We start from the raw sequence: 23,567 nt of genomic DNA, 5'->3' as shown, positions 1-23,567 counted from the left end.
AGAGGTGCTGAACTGATGGAGGAGACTTAACTCCCAACTTTTCCTCTTCATCCTGCTCTCTCTCAGACTGAGTGCAGTTCACCGTATGGCTGACGCTGCTTCTCGTTCTAAAGTGCTGACGGCCAACCCCGCAGGGAGACCGCTGAGCGAGTCTGGAGAACGGGTGTTCGCCTTGGCGGTCTCAGAACAGGGAGCCAGGAAGCGACACCAAAAGAGGCAGAACGCAGGCTGGGGAAAGGAATCTGAAGGTTCTCCCAGAGAAGATTCCAAGAGGTCGGCCTAGCAGGCAGGAAACAAGGCGACATCCCAGAACGGAGGGCTCAGGGACTCTGGCCAAAGCTATGATCTTTTGGAGGCTAGGAATGTGGGCTCCTCTTACCGACATTCTGGGAATGGACCCATCCTCCCCTGCAAGCTCGTTCTTTCTTTTAAGAACAGAACAGTTACACTTCCTCTACTCTTTACGGAGGGTCTGAACCACTTATCTGACGTGATGACATCACAGACTGTAGAAAAGGCATGAGTCTTCTACCCAGTCTGCAGGTTAACACACAAATGTGTTGGATCACATGCTCTAGTCAGGAAGTCTTAGAAGGAACTTCTGGAAATGTTTCGTTGAAAACTGCTGTTCCACCTTCTATCAAAGACAAGTGACTCCTGGCCATTAAGATGAGACGCTGCTGAGTCTGAAGGAGACAGATTACTTTCACAGCCTTTGTGGCCCAATTTGGGGCAACAGATACTGTGAATGGAACTCTGGAGCAGAAGAGACTAAAAGCTGCTCAGAAACCAACATGAACACACAAAGTAGAAATAAAAAGAGTGACTAGCCAGATAGACCATAGTTTAAAAGTGCTCCAAAACCAAGAGGCAGGCTCCTTCCTTCCATACCTCTTGAAATTCTCCCATAACAGTCTCATTGGTCGGGCCCTGTTTCTCATAAAAGAACAGAGCGAAGGGCACCATTAATTCAGATGGCAATCCTGGAGAGGGACAGGAACCAGGCTGGTTTTGATTTGTGAAATGTGTAGGGCTCTCAAAACACCAGAGACTGGCTTACAAAAATCTCTACAAAAGCTTTTAACTTGGAAGTTATTGGGAGTTCAGGAAGGCATATAATTAAAACCAAACTCTTTTGACCAAGTTTAAAATAAAATTGTGGCTCTGGAAAGCTGGGCCCAAGGGAAAGGAAGGAGACCAAGTCACATGTCTACTGCCAGGACCGAAACGGGTCTAACTTATGTTCCTTTGGAGTTAGGGCCTGACCCCACAGTGATGGGAAAAAATCTCCTATTTACATTTTCCCTAAAGAGGGACTAAGCAGAAAGAACATTTTGCATCATGTTCTCGTGCACTAGCTGAGCCAGGGGAAACAATCTCAGCTATTCTGGGATGGCCTGCAGAGAACCAGCCTTCCCCTCCCGCGTTCTCAGATTAGCGACTGCTGATGAACGAGCCAACGATGCGAGTGCGGCTGCAGTGAGGACCTCGCGCATTTTCGGGGCTGCTGCAAACCTAATCATTTGAGTTAACTGAAAACTAATATAATTTTCTAACTTTCTGAGTTTGAGAATATTCTGGTTTCCTAGATATGTCTAAGAGAGACAAAGGTTTTCCAGCCTTCGACCTTAAGGGAAGAGTATGCTTCATAACCCAAACAGATGGGGGCCTTGGGAAACTTGAAAGGAGAGTCTACTGGTCTCTAGCTTTGAAACAGACCTTTCTGAGTCTGTACTATTCCAGTAATATATTTGGGGATCCTGCACAATTTGGAAATACATGTGGGGGATGGAATAAAAACTTTCAAGATTTATGCAAAGATTTGAAAGTAGAGGACAGCGACGATGAGGCCTGTATTAGGTGTTTTTTTCCATGTCTAAAAAATTAATATTTCCTTAATATCATCAAATTTTTAATTGCACTAGTTTTCTCTTGCTGCTGTAACAAATTACCACAAATTCAGTGACTTCAAACATGCACTTGCCGTCCCACAGTTCTGTAGGTCAGAAGCCCAGCACGGCTCTACCAGGCTCTCTGCTCAGGCCCTGACGGGCAGAGGTCCAGGTGTCTGCTGGCTGGGCACTCCTCTGGAGCTCCGGGAGGAATCGGCCTTTAGGCCCATTCAGGCTGTTGGCAGAATCCACCCACCCACTGTGGTTCTCGGACTCAGGCTGCCCTTTCCTTGTTGGCTCAACTGGTGGCTGCTCCCTGCTCCTGGAGGCTCCCGCATTCCTTCTTCATGCTCGTCATGGCCCATCTTCAAGCCAGTGACAGCACACTGAGTCCTTTACACAATGCGAATTTCTCTGGCTTCCCCGTCTGTCATCAGCCAAGAAAGCTCCCTGCTTTTAAGGGCTCATGTAATCAGATCAGGCCCACCTGGAAAAATCTCCCTATCTTTTTTTTTTTTTTTAAAGATTGGCACCCGAGCTAACATCTGTTGCCAATCTTTTTCTTCCCTTCTTCTCCCCAAAGCCCTGCAGTACACAGTTGTATATTCTAGCTGTGAGTGCCTCTGGTTGTGCTATGTGGGACACCGCCTCAGCATGGCCTGACGAGTGGTGCCATGTCCATGTCTGGGATCTGAACCGGCAAAACCCTGGGTCACCGAAGCGGAGCATGCAAACTTAACCACTCACAGCCACGAGGCTGGCCCCAAATCTCCCTATCTTAAGGTCAATTGTGCCACATAACATAATCATGGGAGAATTGTCTCATCATATTTATGGACTCTGGAGATTGGGCCAGGACTGCTTTGGGGAGCCATTTTAGAAGTTCCGACCACCACAAGAATCCCCCCTAAAAAAAACATGGTCTAGTTTATCTATAACATCCTCAAAGTAGGAAGTGGCCATAATACGAGGCCAATGAGCTGCATTTGGGTGATTACACACATGCAGAATCAGAATAATGCTGCCAGCTCCAACTCATGCTGGGAAAAGCGTGCGTCCATGTGAGCAGGTCTGTGTGCACGAGTATACTTCCAAGAAAGGTCAGCTTTTGAAAGGATTTAATTACATATAACTTCATCAAATTATACTCCTTGATTTGTGTTTACCATACACACGGAACAAAACCAAATAATAACGTCAACATTCAGTTTAATATTTCTGAAAGATCTCACTGCCAGATTGCAATTACACTATCAATTTTTTCCACTTTTATTGAGAAATAATTGACATATGTCACCGTATGAGGGTGAGGCGCACGGCATGATGGTTTGATTTATGTATATTGTGAAATGACCACAATAGGTTCAGTTAACATCATCTTCTCATATTAATAAAACAAAAAGAAGAAGAGAAAAAAGGAAATGTTCTCCTGTAATGAGAACTCTTAGGATTCACTCTCTTAATACCCCATCAGTTTAATATTGCATGCAGAAATGAGATGATGTAAATGTTACCTCATATATTCTAGTACATCTCACTATTTGAAAGAAAATCATTGTTTATTAAATGATAGAAACAGACTCATCTTTTGTTGTATCTGCAGATCATGCTACCTAAATATTATTGGAATTTTACAGCTCTGTTTTCTATGCAGGCTTGTACCTTTTCTTCATGGATATTCACAGCTTCTGAAGAATTTCTAATTTTTTGAAACTCACAAAATGGAGTTATTGTAGAAGGAAATATATGAATATACTAAGGCCTCCCTAAAATATCCAAGGCAAGCCATTTTATATTTCAAGATCATTCATAAACTCTTATAATGCATAAATACACTTGCAGGCTCAGACATATTCTCTGTTTAGCCTCTCACATGCTGCATACTATCTATGATAAGAATGACCAAAAAGAACGAGTCTCTCTAAAAGTTGTGGCTCTAGCACAGGGGCCACATTTCTCACATTTCAAATACATTGGTACTTTCCCCATGGCTCAGAGTTTTAGGTCCACACTGGTGTGCACAGCCACCTGAAACTACAGTAGCCCGTGAAATACATTCAGATGATTCTAAAAACAGGCTGAGTGAACATAGGAGAGAAGCAGCCTGATCACCCCCCCAAAATGTTGTTAGGTTCTGCATATCAGAAGCCGTAAGCTTTAAAGTCTCTAAGTCAGTGTTTGGGTGTCCCCACCACTGTGTCAAGGCTCTTCAGTAGATGTTGCTCTGACCGTCACACTCGCTAGGCATCCAGCTTCCCGAGCCCAAAGGCTGGGAAGAGACGGATGTTTGACCTGGTAAACGTCACTGCCCAGCAGCCTGTCTGGAGGGCAGTTATTTTAATTTCGTTTGGACGAGGCTGTGAATCACAACCTTTGCAAAGGGGTTAGTGAGGCTCTCCAGACCTCACATTTCAAGAAGAAATAAATTCTTGGGAACTAAGCAACATGAGGTAAAACCTTTTACTTCCAAGTAGGTTCCACGCAAAGTCAGGGACTTGCTTTGTTCTTAGCTTTTCCTCTTTCTGTCCCCACAGAAACCAAACTCACGTGTCTCAGAGCCATAGACACAGCACGCTGCAATAAAGAGGAATCTGACTGCCTCGGGAAGACCTATGGCTGGCCTCCATTTCAGAAGCGGGGTTCTCTGTGCGTGGCCTCTGACTCCTTCCAGGTGGCCAGATGGGACTGGAGCAGCGAGGTCATCTTAATCAGGCAGCAGTGTTCTTGCTCGTATTTACGCTAAGTTCCTTTGTGTGCCCAGCTCTGTGAGTGGTACTTGGAGAAATAAAATGGATGTTCACAGAACCTAAGACACGGCCCTCTGATCTCAAAGACTCTTTGGGAGGAAACATAAGCCCAGCCGTAAACCAAGAAGAGAGCAACGCAAGGAGGTGATCAAACCCTAGACTGCCTGGCACATGCAGGGAACAGAGACCAAAGCCGATGCAGGATTTTGGTCTGGCTCCAGGAAGGAACAGGCCTCACGGGCACATCGGTCTGGAGTCTCCAAGCTGGGTGGTCATGAAGAAAGACACCTTCACGGGTGACTTGTAAGAAATGTGGCCCAAGTCGGGACCTTGTTAGGGCTACCGTTATCCCGAAGTGTTCCTGGCAGCTCTGAAGGATAAAGAACTGAAGCTTTCTCTGATTCTTCCACCAAACAGGACCCTTATAGCCCACGTGTACCCTGAGCCTTCAGATGCACAGAGTTCTTTGGATTTAGGGGGCTAAATTTTGTTCTTAGAGCAAAACGGGTATTTTAAAGTGTAGACTGTTGGGAGAGGGGACACATTTGCAGTTTGTCTGCTTGATCTCTGGCAGGAGACGGGTCCCTCAGACAAGAGAAACCTCAGCAGTCCAGGCTCTTGTAATTCAGAACTTGTTACCGTTTAACAGTCCTGAGTTGAAGCATATCTTTGCACTAGCTGTTTAAAAATTATTTTACAAAGCAAATTAATAGCATAAACCAAACAAGAGAAATGACCTTAAAGGATCTGTTTTTGAGCACTTATAAATGCCTCCAGAGTAAATATTTATGCACAATTAATACACTCACTAAAAGTGATTCTAGATCACAACCTTCACGGTCACAGCAGACCTTTTCTGCTTAGCAGCACTTTTATCATAGATACTTAAAAATAATAAAACTAAATTACACAATGTTATAAAGCACTATAATCCCAATAAAATTACTTGGAAAAAAATAATAATAAAACTATACCTATTTCAAATGATGTAAAATTCTGATTTTTACTAATTTAGACTTGTCTCTTCCTAAATTTTTCTGTGAGGCTTTTCCTCCTTTAAGAAAGGTTTTATTATCACCATCTCTCTTTTCAAAATGGATTCAACAGTCGGGAACGTCAGCAATAACTCGGGAGCTATCTAACAGAGATGGGGTGGTTTCACATCAGCCACATGGCTTACCGGTTAAGTACTCTGGCTCCAGCATTTACTTGTTGCATGATCCTAGATAAGCAGTGAACTTCTCTCTGCCTCAGTGTCCCTATAGGTGCAATGAGGGAAATGGTACCTGGTGTTTAAGGCTATCATGAACATTCAATGACAGTAAACGTAGGTGCTTGGTCAGCACCTGGCGTGCAGGAAACGTTCTATAAATATTAGCTGTTGTTACCGCAGTTTTCTGTTTCCCATTCTCTCTCTTGTCCCTCTTTGGTCCTCTGGCTCTGCCAAGCTGGTTGGCTGCAAGAGGAATAAGCTTGAACAAATTCCTTGGCACTCAGGTAAAGGGTTCTGATTATTTGTAGATTTTGGTTATCCAGGCTAATTCCTACTTACCCTTTCTAACCTACCGACATTTAAGGTCATTATTTCACTCTCTGGATAGACACACTCTCGCCCAGATAACCAACCATGTGAAGCTGATTTTGGATATCAACACAAAGATGTGACAGCTCATATCAAAATGCTGCTTTCGTAATGGACGACGATGCTTTTAGTGTCTTTAACCATCTCACTGGGAGAACTCCCGGCGTGGTGTAACCAGAGCAGGCCGCTGACTCTGGGGCTGTGACGAGAACTCACACCCGAGCTGTGCATAACCATCACCTGCTGCAGAACAGCCAGGTTGAGAACAAAACCAAAAAGGGCGGAGAAAGAAGGGATGGCAGATGAAAGCCAACTCTAGTTGTTCCCCTTTGGTCTTCTGACTATGATTAATCGTCAGCTCACCGAAATATCATGAGATTGAGAAGTAAAAAACAATGCTGAATAATTGGGGAACTTGTTCAAATTTGAAAAGTCAATCCTGGTTACAGAGCTGATTATGTACTGAAAATAAAACTAGAACCCTAAACTCTTCCCTCAACTGACCCTAAACTGACCTCCTAAATTTCTGGATCTGTGAGAACTGAAGCTTTCTACTGTAACATGAAGCTGACTACGAGACTGTCTCTCTGCGTGTGACTCTGGGGGTGGTGACGGGAGAAAGTGCGGGAGCAGCCGCACAGCTCCTGCAGCCGTCACCCTGAGGTTCCAGTCTCAGCCCTTTCCTGCCACCACATCCACCCTAGGACAAGCTCACCGCCCCCACAGCTTTAAGCATAAACCCCACGTTTCAGCCCATAATTTTCCCAAGCTGAATTCAGACCAGCGGCTTTCTGGGCATCACTGTCTGAATACTCCTCTGAAAGTACCACTCACTCAACTTACCCAAAAGTGAAACCACTTCCCACCCAACACCTTTCACCTGCTGCAACCGCCAACGCAGTGTCGTCACGCCATTTCTGTGGGGTCACCTTACCAGAGATCTGCGGCCATCCTTGACTCTGTCCCTCCCAGGCTCACCCCTGCGCCACTCTGTCAATCCCAAGTCTTGTCAGTTCTGCCCTCTAAGGCTTCTCTGTCCCGTCCCTTACCACTTCCCGCCTGGAGTGCTGCCATCAGGGCCAGCTGCCCTCACGCCCCCAGACCCTCCCTCTACAATCCAGTGTCCATAGCTGCCAGAGAGACTTCTCTGATAGGCAGTTCTGATCACAGCAACTTCACTTCCACTTCCCAATCCTTCATCACAGGCTGACTCCTCAAATCCTCAGAACGACATGCTGAGCCCACAGGCTGGGCCGTGGTGCTGTGTCCCGCTCCACTTCCTGCTACACTCCTAAATGTATAGACCTTCCGTTCTAGCCACGCTGATCTGCTGCTCTCGAATAATACAATACTTTCTCATAAATTTTTTCCACCTTTGTAATGCACTGCTTCCTTCGTCTTTGCCCACTCAGCTTCTCCTGTTCTTTGAACATCAGGCTAATTCATTTACCACTCAACGGAGCTCCTAAAACATCAAACACTCTGCTCCTATATGTCTTTATGAGAAATTTTCCTCCTTTGTTGTCATTCTTTTTTTTTTGGTGAGGAAGACTGTTGCTGAGCTAACACCTGTGCCCATCTTCCTCTGTTTTGTATGTGGGACCCTGCCACAGCATGGCTGCATGAGCAGTGTGTAGGTCTGCACCTGGGATCCGAATCCATGAACCCCGGGCTGCTGAAGCAGAGTGTGCAAACGTAATCACTACACCACGGGCCAGTCCTATTCTCGTTCTTGATCTTCTCTTTTATCTCCCCAATTGGACTGTCAATTCCTTGAGGGCAGGGACTGTGTCTTCCACCTCTGAAGGCCCGTGTCCGTTACGGGGCCTACTGCTGCAGAGCGGACGCTCATGGAATGTTAACGGTGGAAGGACTCAGGGCAGGTTGCCCTGATCATCATCTAGCATGGAAATTAGAGGGCCAAGGGCAGGACAGGGCTTGCATCTCTGTGTTGTCACCTGGAGAGTCCAGGAAAGGAAGTGATGCCGTCGAAGCTCCCAGTCTCTCTGGTCAACAGACTAAGACTTCAGATGCCACCTCATCCAGCTTTATGTAGACATGGGTTAACACAGGTTAACTAGTGTTAACTAGGACATGGGTTAACTACCTTTATTCCTACAGGTTTATTCCTTTTGCTTAGGAAGATTCCTTGGGCTAAAAAATTATTGCTTACTGACTTTTCTTGAGTGGAATTGAAAAAAAACAAGACTCTCATACACTAGTGGTTTTAATTAGAGAGAGAAAAAATGGTTAACAGATCGCAGCCTTAATTAGTATTATTCGCAGAGACAAATGTTTCTCATTCCATGACAACGGATTATAAAGTGCAGTGAAAAATGGATTCCAGGCTGGGCGTGCCCAGATGCAGCATGAGAGATACCAAGGTGAGACACACTAAGGACTGCTGGTGCTGCCACAGGGGAGCAGAGAGGACGTGCAGAGAGGGTCATCGGCATGGACGCCCCCAAGGCTGCACGCTGCCTGTTAACCAGCGTTGCCACGTGGACGACTCTCAGGAAAGGAGCCACCTGTTATCATCCCACTGTCTATCAGACGTATTCTGATTAGACTGTACAGCTGGTTACAAAACAAAGCAAGCTAGCTAATTGTTGCCTTTGTTTACATTAATGGCTGGTTGAAAAATATTCTATAAAATCTTTGTATTTTTGCTCATCTGATGCTAGGCCTGAAGGAGTAGCGATCCAGATTAAACGGGAAAACGCTACTGGACCTTGGTTTACAGACGCAGGTCAAATCCTATTATTATAAATACCAACCGATTCAATGAAAATCTGTCTAATTGAAAGATTCCCAGGGTTCAGCTGATGACCCACTTACTTCAAGACCATTCAATATAATAAATATCATCTAAGCACTACAATTTGCACATTCTTTAGTATTTTGTTATCTTTGGATATGTCCTGTATTGAAAAGTATTTTGTTAAATTAGTAAATAATAATTTGAGAATACTGACCAACGATTACTTGGCTCTTGCTTTTAACATGATTTAAAAATGCTAAACCATCTACACTGACTAGTTTCTAAGTTAACAGAATTTACAGACTTGAGACTCAATCCTATACACAGTGATTAAAAAGCAGGAGCTAGAGGTGTCTAATGAATTTGCAGTTCAGATTACTACTTTTTCTTATGTTGGAAAATTATGTCAAAAGAATGCCTTTCTGCTAATTGTGTGAACCCAGCACCTCATACCGTTGCTTCGGAGTGTGAGGACAGAGGCTGAGCCTTCAAATTCCCATAAATAAACACCTGGTGTGGCTCCCGTTAGGAATGAGAGTGAACCTGGAAGCTGTTCTGCTTTCCCTGAGTGAGAAATCAGATGGGCAAATCTGTTACTCAGAGAGCTCCCCAATTTTTAGAAACAAAAGAGAGGTTGAACTAGTATGAATCTAGTGTGAAAGCCAAAAGAATTGTTTAAAAAAAATTATTTCACTATTCAGGGTCAACAGAGACCAAAACAGCAATATGAGAGGAACAGCACTTAGCAGAGCCATCTGAGGGCGGATGGGGGGTAGGGATACCATGATGGATGATGGACATCTTCCTTATGGAGAGGGAGGAGGGTATTTTTAAAACCACGTTTAATAGTATAATTGTGTTCATAGAATAAAAAATATTTATCATTTTTGAAATACAAACTAGAGAAAGTAAACAAAAATGTCAGCTGGTGAGGACACACGATCTTCCGCATCTAAGTGCTTTTTCATCAGGGAGGTTGTTAGTTGCACAATCTCTAGGCAAGTGTTCGATTTTTATACTATTAAAAAGGGTCAGAGGTTTACCGAGCACAGAAACAGAGAATTCTGTAACATTAGAAGCATCGGCTGCTGTGGGGAGTTTAGAAGTAAAGGTATGATAAGATAGTTTCAGTTTTCTAGTTACTGAAAAATCATCCTGCTGCTTGTTTTCTCAAGTCACAAGAACACCTGTTGGAGCAGCAGTCTAGTTTGCCCACACCATCCTGAACAAGTGACCGAGAGCAAAGTGTCCTAAATATTCTCCCCACATGAACAGCCATTATTTTAAAATTCCCTTTGAGGACATTTTCCTTGTATGAAGCATTTAATATTTAGGCCCTTTAACAACATGAGAAAAATCCTAAACTTCCCTATGCTGGCTTAAAGTTCCGGGCCTCTATTGTGAAGAATGTGGGCTCCAGAGGTTCCCTCTTTACCCTGTGCAATCTCTCGCAGAAATCGCACATGCACGTCAGAGAGTTTGGGTGAGGAGACGGAGAGCCGTTCCAATCTTAACTCTGAGATGCACAGACACTGCCTGGCGTCTTCACTGTCAAAGGCCCAAGCACTCCTGCCTTTAAGAGAAGTCTGAAACCCTGTAGCCCACAAGGTCTCAGGCTCTGTGCAGTCCGTGATCTCATATGCTCTGACTGGGGTCCGAGAATCAGGTGTGGGAGATCCAGTACAGCCTGTCATTGGCTCCCTGTAGATGCTGCCCTCCTTCGTAAGACTTAAGTTTCCTGTGTCCTCATCACGTCTGAACATTGCACTCCCACAGCCACCCAAGCTTTTAGCTGTCATCTTTGACCCTAGCATGTCCTTAACCTTCAAACACATTTGATATGTACTCCAGCGTGCTGCTGAATAGGGCCCTGGAGTCAGAGAGACCTGACCCTGCTGCCACTAGCTGAGCCATGCTGGGCACACTTCTCTCCTGTGGATCTTGGTTCCTGATACGGAGAACAGGGCAGCAATCCCTGCCTCTCAGGTGGCTGAGGATTAAAGGAGGTAACGAAAGTGAAGTGCCTGGCACTTGGGGGGTATTCTGGACATAACGTGCATGTTTTATTGGCATTAGACTGTCTAGAACACTGCCCCGGTCACTGCCCTCCCGGGATGTCTGTGTTACGAAGTAGAGATGTCAGTCCCTGTGTCTGTCTTAAGTAGGAGCCAGTTACAACTAGGCCTTGGAAAGATATGAGCACGAGATCACCACCACCACACTAGTTGTTAAAGAGCGCTCAGAGCACTTTTAAAGCACAGCCTCACCGGTCAGGACAGGAGAGGAAACTGGGCCATAGTGGAACCTCAGGAAGTAAATCTTAGTTTTATAACCTGTTCCAAGTGTCAACAGCCTCCAAATTAGTCTTGCATGTCTTCCACTCTCTGACATTAAAGACACAGCGACATAACGGAACATGAGTGATGTATGAAAATCACTCTCTCTAGTACAACCCATTTGGACACTGGAAGTTGGTTACAGTAAGCTGACGCTCTTGTGGGAATCCACAGCCACTGACCGCTAAATTGGGAAGCAGTCTCTTATGAAAGCCACCCATGTTCTGGTTTCCCGTAATCCAAATTCTCTCCCACTGTGACCTCTGTCTAAAAAGTCGGGGGGGGGGGGGGGCAATGAGGGTGGGAAGGGTGGATGGCAGCTGTTAGGACTGAGACGAGGGGAAGAAGTCCTACTTAACTCTAAATGGTTCAAACAGAGAAGGGACAGAGGACGTCACTAAACAGATTCTGTTGGATGCTCAGCAGGTATCTCACACTGCTCTGGGAACGGTGGTCACTGTGACGAACAGATGTCAGCCGGGACTCTTTCCATCAAAAGGTACACTGAGTTTGAGGCAGGAGGGAAGGGGACACGGGGACATGAAGTGAAGTAAAAGTGCTCGGTTCGTGGACCTCAGGTGGGAGCCCCCAACAAACACCCAACAGCTGTGGGGGAGCATCCCGCAGCTCCTCAGAGGAGGGAGGCGGCAGCCTCGTGTTGCAGAGGCTCTCCCAGAACCCACGATGGTGACACACACACCAGAGCCCCTCTCGGTCCTCTCACGAAAGGGACTTCTGAATGAAACAGCTTGGTAACAGAATTCTTTTTGTATTCTGGTCACTAAACATCCCTGGCTGCTGTCCTGGAGCGACATGCCACATAGAAATCCCACTCCATGGTAATTTACACCATGAGAAGGACACTGAAAAGGGACAGAAAATCCCTCAAAAGAAACAGTTGTCTATTCCGGGTTTCTTGCAGCTCTTCTCCCCACGGCTCCCCAAATAAGGAAGCTGGCCGTCCCTCTTCTGCCTCTGCGTACGCAGCACAGCACAGTCTCGTTCCCTAAGAAGGAGCTGTTCCTTGCCCACTACCTAATATGCCCATCAGGGCCTCTCCTCGCTTGCTCCTGGTACCACTCCTTGCTTTGGTCACTTCCCACAGAGGAAGACACGGAATCAGATGCAAATGCCCACACGCAAATCACTTCAACAGAAATATTCACTAGAGAAAAGGAAGAAAAGTCTCAAATGGATCTCCCCAGGACATTACCAACACCTCCAGATGGCTGGCTGTCAACAGCCAGGAGTGAATTCTTTGGCTTCTTAAGCACGCCCTTTCCTGAGGGCTGACTGAGGAGCAGGACTCCCTGCGCATTGTGTTTTTTCTCTCTTTATCACTGACACATACAAAACCAGCGAAGGCATATACATACGCACACCTACACCAGTGTACACGCTGAACTTGCACGTAATTGAAGTATAATGTACATAAACCTCCATTTGGGGGGCGTTTTCTCTTGAAACATAATATTGACCCATAAAACACAGGAAAGGGAGCAACTAAATATAGTCACAGAAATTAAGAAAAACCCGTAAGATGCAGTGACAAGGACTCTAAAATCTTACTGTTAAGTAGTTTACAACTGACAGTTAAAAGCTAAAAGACAGAAATCGCAGTCTGACACACTGGAGTCTGCTTTCACTTAAGACGACGTTAGGTATCAGGAACCACGACCTCCTGCAGAAAAGCTAACAGGGCCTTTGAAAGTTTTTTCCTCTACTGATTCCCATATGCTCTGAAATGCCTTTGCTCTAAACCTGACTCCCCAGGTTATACATAAACACACACACACACACACACACGTCCTACATGTCTGACACAACTATGAACATAAGGAAATAAAAAATGATGCTTACTCGGAGCGTCTTGGCAGTCGGGGAGGGAGACGCAGGGGGAGAGTCAGACTGGGATTTCCTATTCCGAGGGAATTCTTTACTTCGGGTATATAAAGAGGACATGGTTCCTGAGGATGCAGACAGACAATCAACCACTGGCTTCTTCACACAACGCCGGGCAACTGCCTCTGTGGGTGACCCTCACAGAGTCTCTCCTTTCGAGTCGATGCGAGACGACTTTGGACAGAAGTAAATAAAGGGTGAGAGCCACGCTGTAAATTACAGTCTGCAGCTCTCAGCAGCGCACGGTTCGACCGTCTGGGAGGCGTGTTCCCTCAGGAGCCCCAGCCCAGCTCCCCACAGTGCTCGGGGCTGCAGCTCACGGTGGAGAGTACCGTGCCGAGACACACCACTCACGCCTAGATCGAGTCCTCGATTCTCCCAAAGGACATCTCTTATTGAGACTTGTTCCCCAATAAAACCCGAGTCTAGGTTCCCGATGACACCAGAGTGAGTCCCAGAAGAAAGACGACCATGGATCCTGCCGGAGGACGAGCCCGTGAACAACTACCGTCCTTTATCCAGAGGGAAGAAATATAAATCCTCTGGAAATCATGCTGTCTTCCCTTAGCTTGACTCCACTGGGCTGGAAGGGGTTTGCAACTTCCGGGATAAATTCAGGTTAAACAACTTAAAAAGTCAAAAAAATATAAATAAGGAACCAAGAGTTTATAAGCAGCAGTCTGAGGAAGTAAAGTTCCCCAAGTCCACCCAGACGGAGCTGCTCTTACGTATAAACACTCACAGTCACACACACATCTTTTCCCTCCTCCTCTGTTTTCTGACATTCCAAATCCCTATTCGCCGAGCCAGGAATGCTGGAGAGGAGCCAAGGGCAAAGATTCACTTTCAACTCAGAATGTGGGTTGCCACTTGGAGGAGGAAAGGAAAGCCTGCAGCTTCCAGCAATGAAGGGAGGCTCTTCGGGGGCGCGCTCAGGAGCAAGACCCACCAAGCTCCCGGGACCCACCGCCTCCGTCAGACAGCCTGAGGCTCGGAGGCTGTTTTTTCTGAACACTCCTCCAAATACGAGAAGGGGGATTTTTCAACTCCTGGATCTCGTAACTAACAAAGCCCAGACAGACCATCTGTCAAAGCACCTTCAGGCTGGACGCGTCCAGTAAAATGACACGTCATTCCTGCTGCCCTGAGGAAGCCCCGCAAAGTGCAGCTCTGGCCACTGCAAAGCAGGCTCTCTGCACATCAGAGACCTTCCCGGCTGAGTCTGTACGTACAGGGCACACCAGGGTTTCCAAAATGCCACAATCAGGGAAGACCAAGATGCAAAAGGGGGTACAGGTGAGGGAAAGAAAGAGGGTTGGAAATGAAGAGAGAAAAGAGAGACGGCAGGGGAGGCACACGATGACAGGCCTGAGTAGGAGGTAAGAAGAAAGGAATTTATTTGCTTCTTGTTGAAGGATTCTGGATTTGGCCTCGAACCATCTCAAATTTAATCTTTTTCACTCTGTTGTCACTACCACCCTATCCAACATTTCTACGCCACATGCTTCTAAGCCAAAGGGTTTATCCCAAGGTAACAACTCAGTTCTCTCTGGGCTCCTGGAAACTCTAACCTGCCCCGCTCTTCCCACACACTTCTTCCTTCAGACCTTCCCAGTACGCCACTCTCCGCCCTCTAAGTGTCTTGATAGGCTCTTTATTCTTAGGACCAATTTTGTGAAATTACACCAAGGGAAATGATCAGCTACTTGGGGGTTGGTCTGAAGAATACAGGTGAACAGAGTTTATAAAGGGGTCCCGGTTCATTCCCAAAATAAAAAACTTCTTAGGAAGCCTGACCAATTCCACCACAAACCAGAATTACGCTGTGTCTAAAAGGCGAGTTGTCTTGGGAATTCAGATCTATGCACCTTACACCTGCTTAAATAGTTAATGCCACCTGAAAAGAGTGAGTTTCTCCTCTGAGACCTCTTCACTTAGAAAGGAAAGACGGATGTAAGCCTCAGTAGTAACGTTCCCACAGCAAGCGTGACTGGTAGAGGAGGAGCAGGCAGGAACATTTCATCAACATCCAGAAGGAAAGTCACCAGGTGACTATCCTTAGAGACGCAGCAGCAATTCTGATCAGCCAGCTTCTGATCTGTTTCTGTAAAGTTTATAGAGGGATTTCATTACTCATTGGCAACTGAAGAGGGAATGGAAAAAGCCTGCTGATTGCTCCCAACTGTCACCCCTCTCTTTTCACTTCCATCTTTTGTGTCCTTCCAGGCAGTACTAACAATGGTACTCCTTTAGACTTCGCGAAGTGCTGTAACACACATCCTGTCCCTGATCCTCTCAATCGTGCTGAGAAGTACATTACCCTCATCTTACAGATGAGGGAACTGAAGTTCTGGAACCACTACAGGACGTGGCGACAGACACACAGCGACAGAGAGGAGAGCAAAATACACCTGCCTGAGGAGTCAGCGCCGACTAAGGGGAAGTGTCTGAGAGGGCCTGAAAAGACGGATCAATCCAAATGCTTCAAGGAGATTCTGGGTACTCAAGACACTCACAGGAACATGTCAGAACTATAGGAACAGAGAGAAATGCTCCAGAAAGTTAAATCTAAGCCCTTCCTGTTGTTCATTTGCTCTTTTATATATTTAATTTTTCTCCAGCTTGGCCAAGAAGCATTTATTCTTCTCTTTTTTACTCAAAAGACATTAACTCCTCTGTGAACATGAGTGTCCTTCACATTTCAGTGAAAATAAACACCGAATGCAAGTATCCTTGGTCACCGTCTGTGCCTCTCAGTCACTAGATAATCTCTTTTCAAGTAGCACACCACATTTCCAGCGCCATTCCCAAGTGAGGATCCAGAGATTAAAACAATCCACAATTTTCTCCACGCTGGCCTATCACAAATTATAACATTCTGACCTAGGGCATTCACATTACAACTCAGATGATGCTTAACCAGATGGGATTTCTGCTCAGACAACCAGCACGGAGAAATAGCTGAGAGCAACAAAGAATCACCCTCTCTTCTTCTTTCTCAGGGATGATCCAGTCTGTTTCTCTCAAATTCAGGTTTAGTAACCAAAGAGCCTGGTAAAAGAGTGCCTCAGAGACAGACTTCCATGGGGAGTACTGTGCAAACGTGTCCAGAAAACAACTGATTTCAGATGAGCAGGAGGGGATGTTGGGCTCATCTGTTTTCTTTCTTCTGGGTAAGACAGAGAGAAACATTCACAAACTTACGGAGGTTATTTATTGTCATGGAACGAAGAGTCTCACGTGGTCAGCTCAACAGTCTCCAACAAACCTAAGAACCATCAAACAAAGGGACTGTGGGTGTTTACTGTTCTTTGAGGTGGCACACATCAAATGTGTGGGCAAGCCAAAAGAACCCCTCCTGACGTGAATCCTGACCAGTGACTCTCCCAAAGTAGTCTTCTAGTGGAATCTTCTTAGAAGAAGAAATGAATGAGCCAGCTGAGTAATTCCTAGCTTTTCCTCTTATATTTTAAGTCAAGAAAATGAAACACTATGGTTTAAGAGTGATGATGTTTGGTAAAATGCCCCCCAGTGATGATTCCCAAAGCAACCAACATACCACCATCCGCACATGCGGTCTGGGAAGGGTGTGGGCCTGGAGGCCAGATATCCTGAAACTCAAACCCAGGTCAGGTTCCTTATTAACCTCACTGAATCTTATTTGGCTTACTTCAAAAATGACGTCTCTCTTGCAAAGCTATCATACGTTTTAAGCCTAACATACATACATATATATGTAATGTCATCCAGCACAGCGCCCAGCATGTGGTCATGCTCAGCCTAGGGCAGTTATCACAGAAATTGCTTGACCAATTTGCACATGCACTCAGAAAACATGTAAGGATCTAAATGAAAATCTTAAGCAAAGAGCTCAGATGCACTCATTTTCCTCGTGGTTATGCAGAAGGCTACTGAAAGAAAAGACAGAGTCTCCTCTTCAAATGCTTTAGGAAAAACCTATCTGCCTTCCTCCCTCCTTCTCCATCTTCTTTCTTGGAAGGCAGTGTCCTCGTGTAAGGAAAAGGTACGGCAGGAGACAGCAGCCCGGTTTAGTTGGGGGATGTGCTTTATACAGGGATTGAGCAAATAAGTAAACATACCGAGGACAATGGGAACTAGGTTTCTCACTGTGGGAGCAGGCAGTTATAAATAAGAAAAAAGGGAAAGCTAGACAGAACCTTGTGGTGGTATGCAGGAACTGGAGGTATTGGTGTGAACTAATGATTCTATACACACGCGTGTGCATACACATATGAATAACTAAAGATGTAAGTGTGTACATATGTGTGTGTGTGGGTGTGTGAAGAAATGCACCTACATATGTCTTTCCTGGCATCGCACTAAGAGCGCCTGGGAAGAGCAACACCCCAGCAGCATTTTACAGACCTGGTGCCCAGATCATTGTTTCCAAATGCCACTCCACCAAAAGGAACAGGAAACGGCTAACTGCAGAGCAGGGGCAGGGAGAGCAAACCAGCCTGGTTCCCTCGCGTCACAAAGTAAGGAAGCACTGACAGAATGACGGGGAGTGACAAAAGGACAGGCCTGCTTGAAAAGCTACACCTGGGGCAATTTGAGCATCAAAAAAAATGATGATAGTAACAAGTTATAACCCACTGAATAAAACAGGAGTCCATGAGTCCACACGAATATAAACAAAAGAACGAAAAACTAAATGAGGAGAGAAAGCTCTTCCTTAGCGTAGAATGCCTACTCATGAATGCAGAAGGAGTAACAAAATTAGAAAAATCACCATTGGGCAAATACTGTAAAATCAATCCAAGAAAAGAGCATTAAGTGATACGAAAACTCGTGGAAAAGTAGGAGGAGGAACTGGATTTTACATAATCTCAAACTATCGCCTCACAAAATATTTATTAGTCACAAAGGAGGACAAGGAACCTTACGGAGTAGAACCCTGGCAGACACCATCTTAATCAAGTGACGACAAGCCAACACTGCCAGCACAACGAGAAGAGCAAAGTGTCACTTCTGTGACATTATGGTAAAAACTGGGTCTACTTATGAGGAAACACTGGACCCAAACTGAGGGACATACATGACAGGCCTGTTATTTTAAAAAATATCAAGGTCATGAAAGTCAAGGAGAGCCCAGACATACTTGGGAACCAGGTATAACGGTGACCCTGGGGTGCATTCTTCTGCTACAAAGGACATTACTAGACAATGGTGAAGTCTGCACGTAGTCTCTGGGTGAAGGGTATACAGGAGTTCTGTGTACCATTCTTGAAACATTTCTGTAAGTTTGAAATTGTCTCAAAATAAAAAGTTAAAAAAAACCTTTTCTTTCATCTTCCTGGGGTGGGAAAGGGGGGCAAATGAGGTAACTTCTAATTCTGAGAGTTTCTGAAAGACAGTCTCATGACAGATGTAAGTTTGTTAATGGCAGTGGGTAATCATTGGGGCGGAGGCACAGTGACCGTGGCCTGAGACTCTCGAGGAGTCCTGAATCACTCATACGGCCACAACCAGACCAACAGAAAGGGAAGCGGAAGAGCAAGTGTGAGCGTGCGTTACACACGGTAAAGGAAGAGAACGCTTCCGTGAAGCACTGCTCCAGTCGTACAGGATACACTCAGACGTATGCCGAGTCACAGCGTACAATGGATGTCTTACGGTGGGTCACCGTCCACATCGTTTGAAAGCCAAGAGCACAGAGCCAGTGCAAGCCCTTCGCCGGCGAGGAGAGCAGCAGCAGCTTCTGCTCTGACATGACAGGACAGTCATCTCACCCCTGAGGTCCACACTGGCAAAGGAGACGCGCTCTGCCTGCCTGCACACACGCAAGAAATCACTACTTACTGAACAAGATTCGGATCTGGTGGACAAACACCACCACAAGTCAGGAGGGAATGAGTTTTTTCTTTTTTCTTTTTTTAAATTTTTTTTATTGAGTTAATGATAGGTTACAAACTTGTAAAATTTCAGTTGTACATTACTGATTGTCAGTCGTGTTGCAGGTGCACCACGCCATCCCCTGTGCCCACCCCTCACCCCTCCTCTCCCCTGGTAGCCACCAATCTGTTCTCTCTAGGAGGGAAGGAGTTTTTATTCCCTCCATGTGTTGATGCAATTCCCAGAACCATCTCTCGTGTCTGTGAGACCACCAGATTCACCACACCGCCTTTCAGACTACCCCGAAGCACCCTGCAAACCCCTGCTGTGGCATGACCGGAGACACCTCGAATGGCACTGAATGCTCCAACTAAAAGGAGCAGGACAGCCCTACTATCATCTCGAGAAAGGAGCTGGGAATTCCAACTCTTTCTTTCTAAGTGAAGAACACAGTGCCCCTTTCTCTCCAACAGACTGACAATCTAAGATCGCCAGATCTTTTTTGTTTGTGGTTTACGACCACATGAAGAGGGGACTGTAGCTGCCCCAGGCTGTAGAATTTGTAAGCATATTACATTTTGGCCAAACACGATATAATTATTAAGTTCATAGAAAAAACACTTTGGTTATTTCTGCTTGCTGTATTCGCCATTCAACAACGACCCCCAGCCTGCAGAATGGGTCCTGGTACTTACCCAGGATAGATCAAAGTGATTAAAAAACATCTTTTAAAAAAACCGCACCTAGCGAAGATTTTGAGCAGGAGAGAAGAGCACACGAGGGAGGAGAGAACGTGCACGCACAGGGCATCACTGGCCCTTGGTTCACAGCACACTACCTGTTTTCATTCCCGAGGGGAGAACACAAACAGATGCGTGCCCAGGACCGGGCGGAGGCACCCACCAAACTGTCCTCAACTGCCAACAGCTGCTGAAGATGGCTCTCCCAATTCCACTGACTGCAAAGCCCAGAGAGGCTTTACTCTACCATGCTACAATCACGCCAAGTCTCATCGCTTTTAAAAGTAAAGTTCATAATCTCACACGGTTCCCATCTACACTTCTCAAGTTTTTTTTGTTACAAAAAAGAACACAGGAAAGCAGAATAAAACTCTGGAGTGCTGCTGGCTGAAGGGGTCAGAAAAGACCCTCTCAGGGCCAGCCCGGTGGGTGGTGTAGTGGTTAAGTTCGTGCGCTCCACTTCAGAGGCCCAGGGTTCGTGGGTTTGGATCCCAGGCATAGACCTACACACCACTCACCAAGCCATGCTGACATGGCATCCTACATACAAAATAGAGGAAGACTGGCACAGATGTTAGCTCAGCGACAATCTTCCTCAAGCAAAAAGAGGAAGATTGGCAACATGTTAGCTCAGGGCCGATCTTCCTCGCCAGGGGAAAAAAAAACAAAAGAAAGAAAGACCCTTTCTATTAGCACTTGTGAATGTCAGAAATGAGCCTAGGTTAAGACATGTTTACATCAATAAATAAATGTTGTATGACTTTAGCCAGAAACTTTAGGCCTAGACTTTCCTGAAGTGGCCCCAAACTTGATGCTCAGTCATCCAGAATTGCCATCTCTAAGATTCTACCTTTGGCATAGTGCCCAAAGAACCCCTTACCAGTCCCTGCCCATTTCATCAGATACCGCAAGAGCAGGGAAAGGTCCTTTTGGAAGGTGAGCATGGCTCCCAAACCACAAGGTCCTCAAGGCCCAAAGGAGACTGTCAACAGTTTGGTAGACATTACCTAGTGTTTCAAAAATTCTGCTGCTGCTTCCCACAAATCAGCTTTTTTGGTAGCTTAGTTTATAGACTTCTGAGTAGTCACAATATATAGTATTTTAGTTCAGATTTAGGGAAGAAGGCAGCGAGTTAAGGATTAAACAATTAAGAACTATAAATTATTCAAGATCCTTGTTCCTCCTTTTGTAACTAAGAGGTTGGAACACAGCAATCATTTTCAGGGCTACTTATGAAAATAAGGACCAAAGGAAATATTTTATTTATTTATTTATTTTTTAAAAAAGATTTTATTTTTCCTTTTTGTCCCCAAAGCTCCCCAGTACACAGTTGTGTATTTTTAGTTGTGGGTCCTTCTAGTTGTGGCATGTGCGACGCAGTCTCAGCGTGGCTTGATGAGCGGTGCCATGTCTGCGCCCAGGATCTCAACCAGCAAAACCCTGGGCCACCAAAGCGGAGCGTGTGAACTTAACCACTAGGCCACAGGGCCAGCCCCAATTATTTTTAATCATCAACCAACTTTTTCTTCCATCAATCCATCTAACACAACTAAGTGCTCCCTCTAAGCTATGTGCCAGTAGGGACATGCAAAGTTCTTTAAGATACGATTCCTGTCTTCAAAGAGATTACAGGAAATCTCAAGACTTCTATGGCTGCAGAGTGAGGGCTCCATACTGCTGCAACCAAGCATCAGGCTCTCGCCCTCCATATGCTCGTTTAAGTGACTTCCAATCTCACGCTAGACAAACAAGCTGTTTGCAAAGGGGACCAGCAGCAGCACACGGCCAAGACGGAAGAGCAGCCTCCATCACAGTTTCATTTGCTATCCGTGTTTTATATGGTTTTTTTTATTACTGAGCACCCAGAGGGGCCACAGCGTTCTTTGGGGGCGGGGGGTGTGTGAGAAGTTAGTTCTGAAGGAAGCAGGATGCTCTTTGTCACTTACCTCCTTTCTCTTCCCATTTTCCCAGCTTGATCCTGCTTTAATTTATGTGATGTGAAAATCGTCCCCCTGCTTTGGGGACGGGGCGGACCAATGAAGGTAACTCACGTTTAACGAGGACTCCTGTACAGATGCTCCCGAGGTGGACATATTAGGGATTTTACCACAAAATGAATCTTTTACCCTCAACTTCTCCTTTGAAATGAATCATTCCAGAGTGAAGAGTCGGCCTTCATTCCACATGTACGGAAACGCAGAGCAGAGGGAAGCCCTGCAATTCTTTCCATTCAATAAAGGGCTTCTGACATGTGTTCTTTATGAAAAAGCAATAAAAGCCAAAAACCAGACCAAGAAAACACATCCCCTAAAAGGCCCGTCTGTACCCTGGTGGGTTGCTGGGGTGGGGGAGGACCGTGCCCTTCTGAGGGGCAGGCAGTCACAGAGCGGCCAGGCCAGACGGGCCTGCAAGCTGCCCAGCGCAGAGCTCACCGACACTCACTTGTCTCCAAAAGGTTCCTAGTCTTGCTCTCAGTACTTAAATGACCACGTCCCAGGGTCACGAAAGCTTAACTCTCAGAAACTCACTCCAGGCTGAGGGACTGTACAGGCCCTTTAAGAAAATCACTCTGTAAACCTGTCCCACAGTTAGTTTATGGGTTTCGTGTTTTGCAATTAAATTTAAATTTAGCAACAGCTAAAAAAGGCAAACAGAAGTGGAAAGCTACCTCCATTTCATGGGAATAACTTGTGCAGCTTTTCCCACTCCCTCTCTCTTTGTAGGCCACACAGGAGAGAAGCAGCAGTGAAGCAGGAAGGAGCAGATGAGAGCCTGAGCAGAGGTCTTCCAGGGCGGAGGGGCGTGGGGGCAACACTTCCTACAGGGGCGTCTGGAAACACACGGGGACACCGTTCTCACAGTCACCGGAGAGTGCCATCGGCATTCTGTAGGACGTTCTAGCATGCGCCAGACAGGCCCACATGATGCAGCATTACTCCGCCAAGATGCTCACAGTGCCCTGATGAGAAAGAATGCTTGAACTGATCAGAAGCACTGACGGGGCAAATTAGATCCTTTTTTTGAAGAAGCAGGTATGTATTCTCAATGCTTTCTTTTTGTTGTTGTTGTTTTAAAGATTGGCACCTGAGCTAACATCTATTGCCAATCTTTTTTTTTTCTTCTCCCCAAAACCCCCAATACATAGTTGTAGGTCCTTCTGGTTCTGCTACATGGGACGCTGCCTCAGCATGGCCTGATGAGCAATGCTAGGTCTGCACCCAGGACCCGAACTGGCGAAACCCCTGGTCACCGAAACAGAGAATGCAAACTCAACCACTTGGCCATGGGGCGGGCTCCAAATTAGATCTTTTCTGATTAGCTTAAAAGAAGCCAAAAGAGCTCTCTCTATAGGTTACATGGCTGGTTAAACACTGGAGAAGTAGCTTGAAAAGAGTATGACACGAGAAACTTTTGTTAAAACTATAAATATTCAGTTAAGTCAAGTTGTTTAAAAAACGTTGTTTAAAAAAGTCAAGGAGGGCTGGCCCTGTGGCCGAGTGGTTAAGTTCTGCTCTGCACGCTCTGCTTCAGCAGCCCAGGGTTTTGCTGGTTCGGATCCTGGGCACGGACATGGTACCGCTCGTCAGGCCATGCTTAGGCAGTGTCCCACACAGCAGAGCCAGAAGGACCTACAACTAGAATACACAACTACGTACTGGGGGGCTTTGGGGCGAAGAAGAAAAAGAAAAGACTGGCAACAGATGTTAGCTCAGGTGCCAATCTTTAAAAAAAAAAAAAGTCAAGGAGAATG

At 45.8% G+C, this 23,567-nt stretch overlaps 1 protein-coding gene across 12 annotated transcripts in view; it reads right to left on the bottom strand.

The window, feature by feature from the left end:
• The window catches only part of PPP1R12B (protein phosphatase 1 regulatory subunit 12B), a 201,808-nt gene that overhangs the window by 30,693 nt on the left and 147,548 nt on the right, over window positions 1-23,567 (bottom strand). The window contains exon 21 of one of the 12 annotated variants that reach the window (XM_046678671.1): window positions 15,241-15,324. The exons of the other annotated variants lie outside the window; for them this stretch is intronic. Within the exon in view, the coding sequence (XP_046534627.1) occupies window positions 15,262-15,324 (63 nt within the window). The 3' untranslated portion in view covers window positions 15,241-15,261. Of the gene's footprint in view, window positions 1-15,240; window positions 15,325-23,567 lie in introns of those variants that run through there. 12 annotated transcript variants of the gene reach the window in all.

This window comes from Equus quagga, chromosome 12 (assembly GCF_021613505.1).
Source record: "Equus quagga isolate Etosha38 chromosome 12, UCLA_HA_Equagga_1.0, whole genome shotgun sequence".
NCBI classification, from domain to species: Eukaryota; Metazoa; Chordata; class Mammalia; order Perissodactyla; family Equidae; genus Equus; species Equus quagga.
The sequence above is the reverse complement of the archived record's forward strand: the minus strand, read 5'-3'. Positions and strand labels throughout refer to the sequence as shown.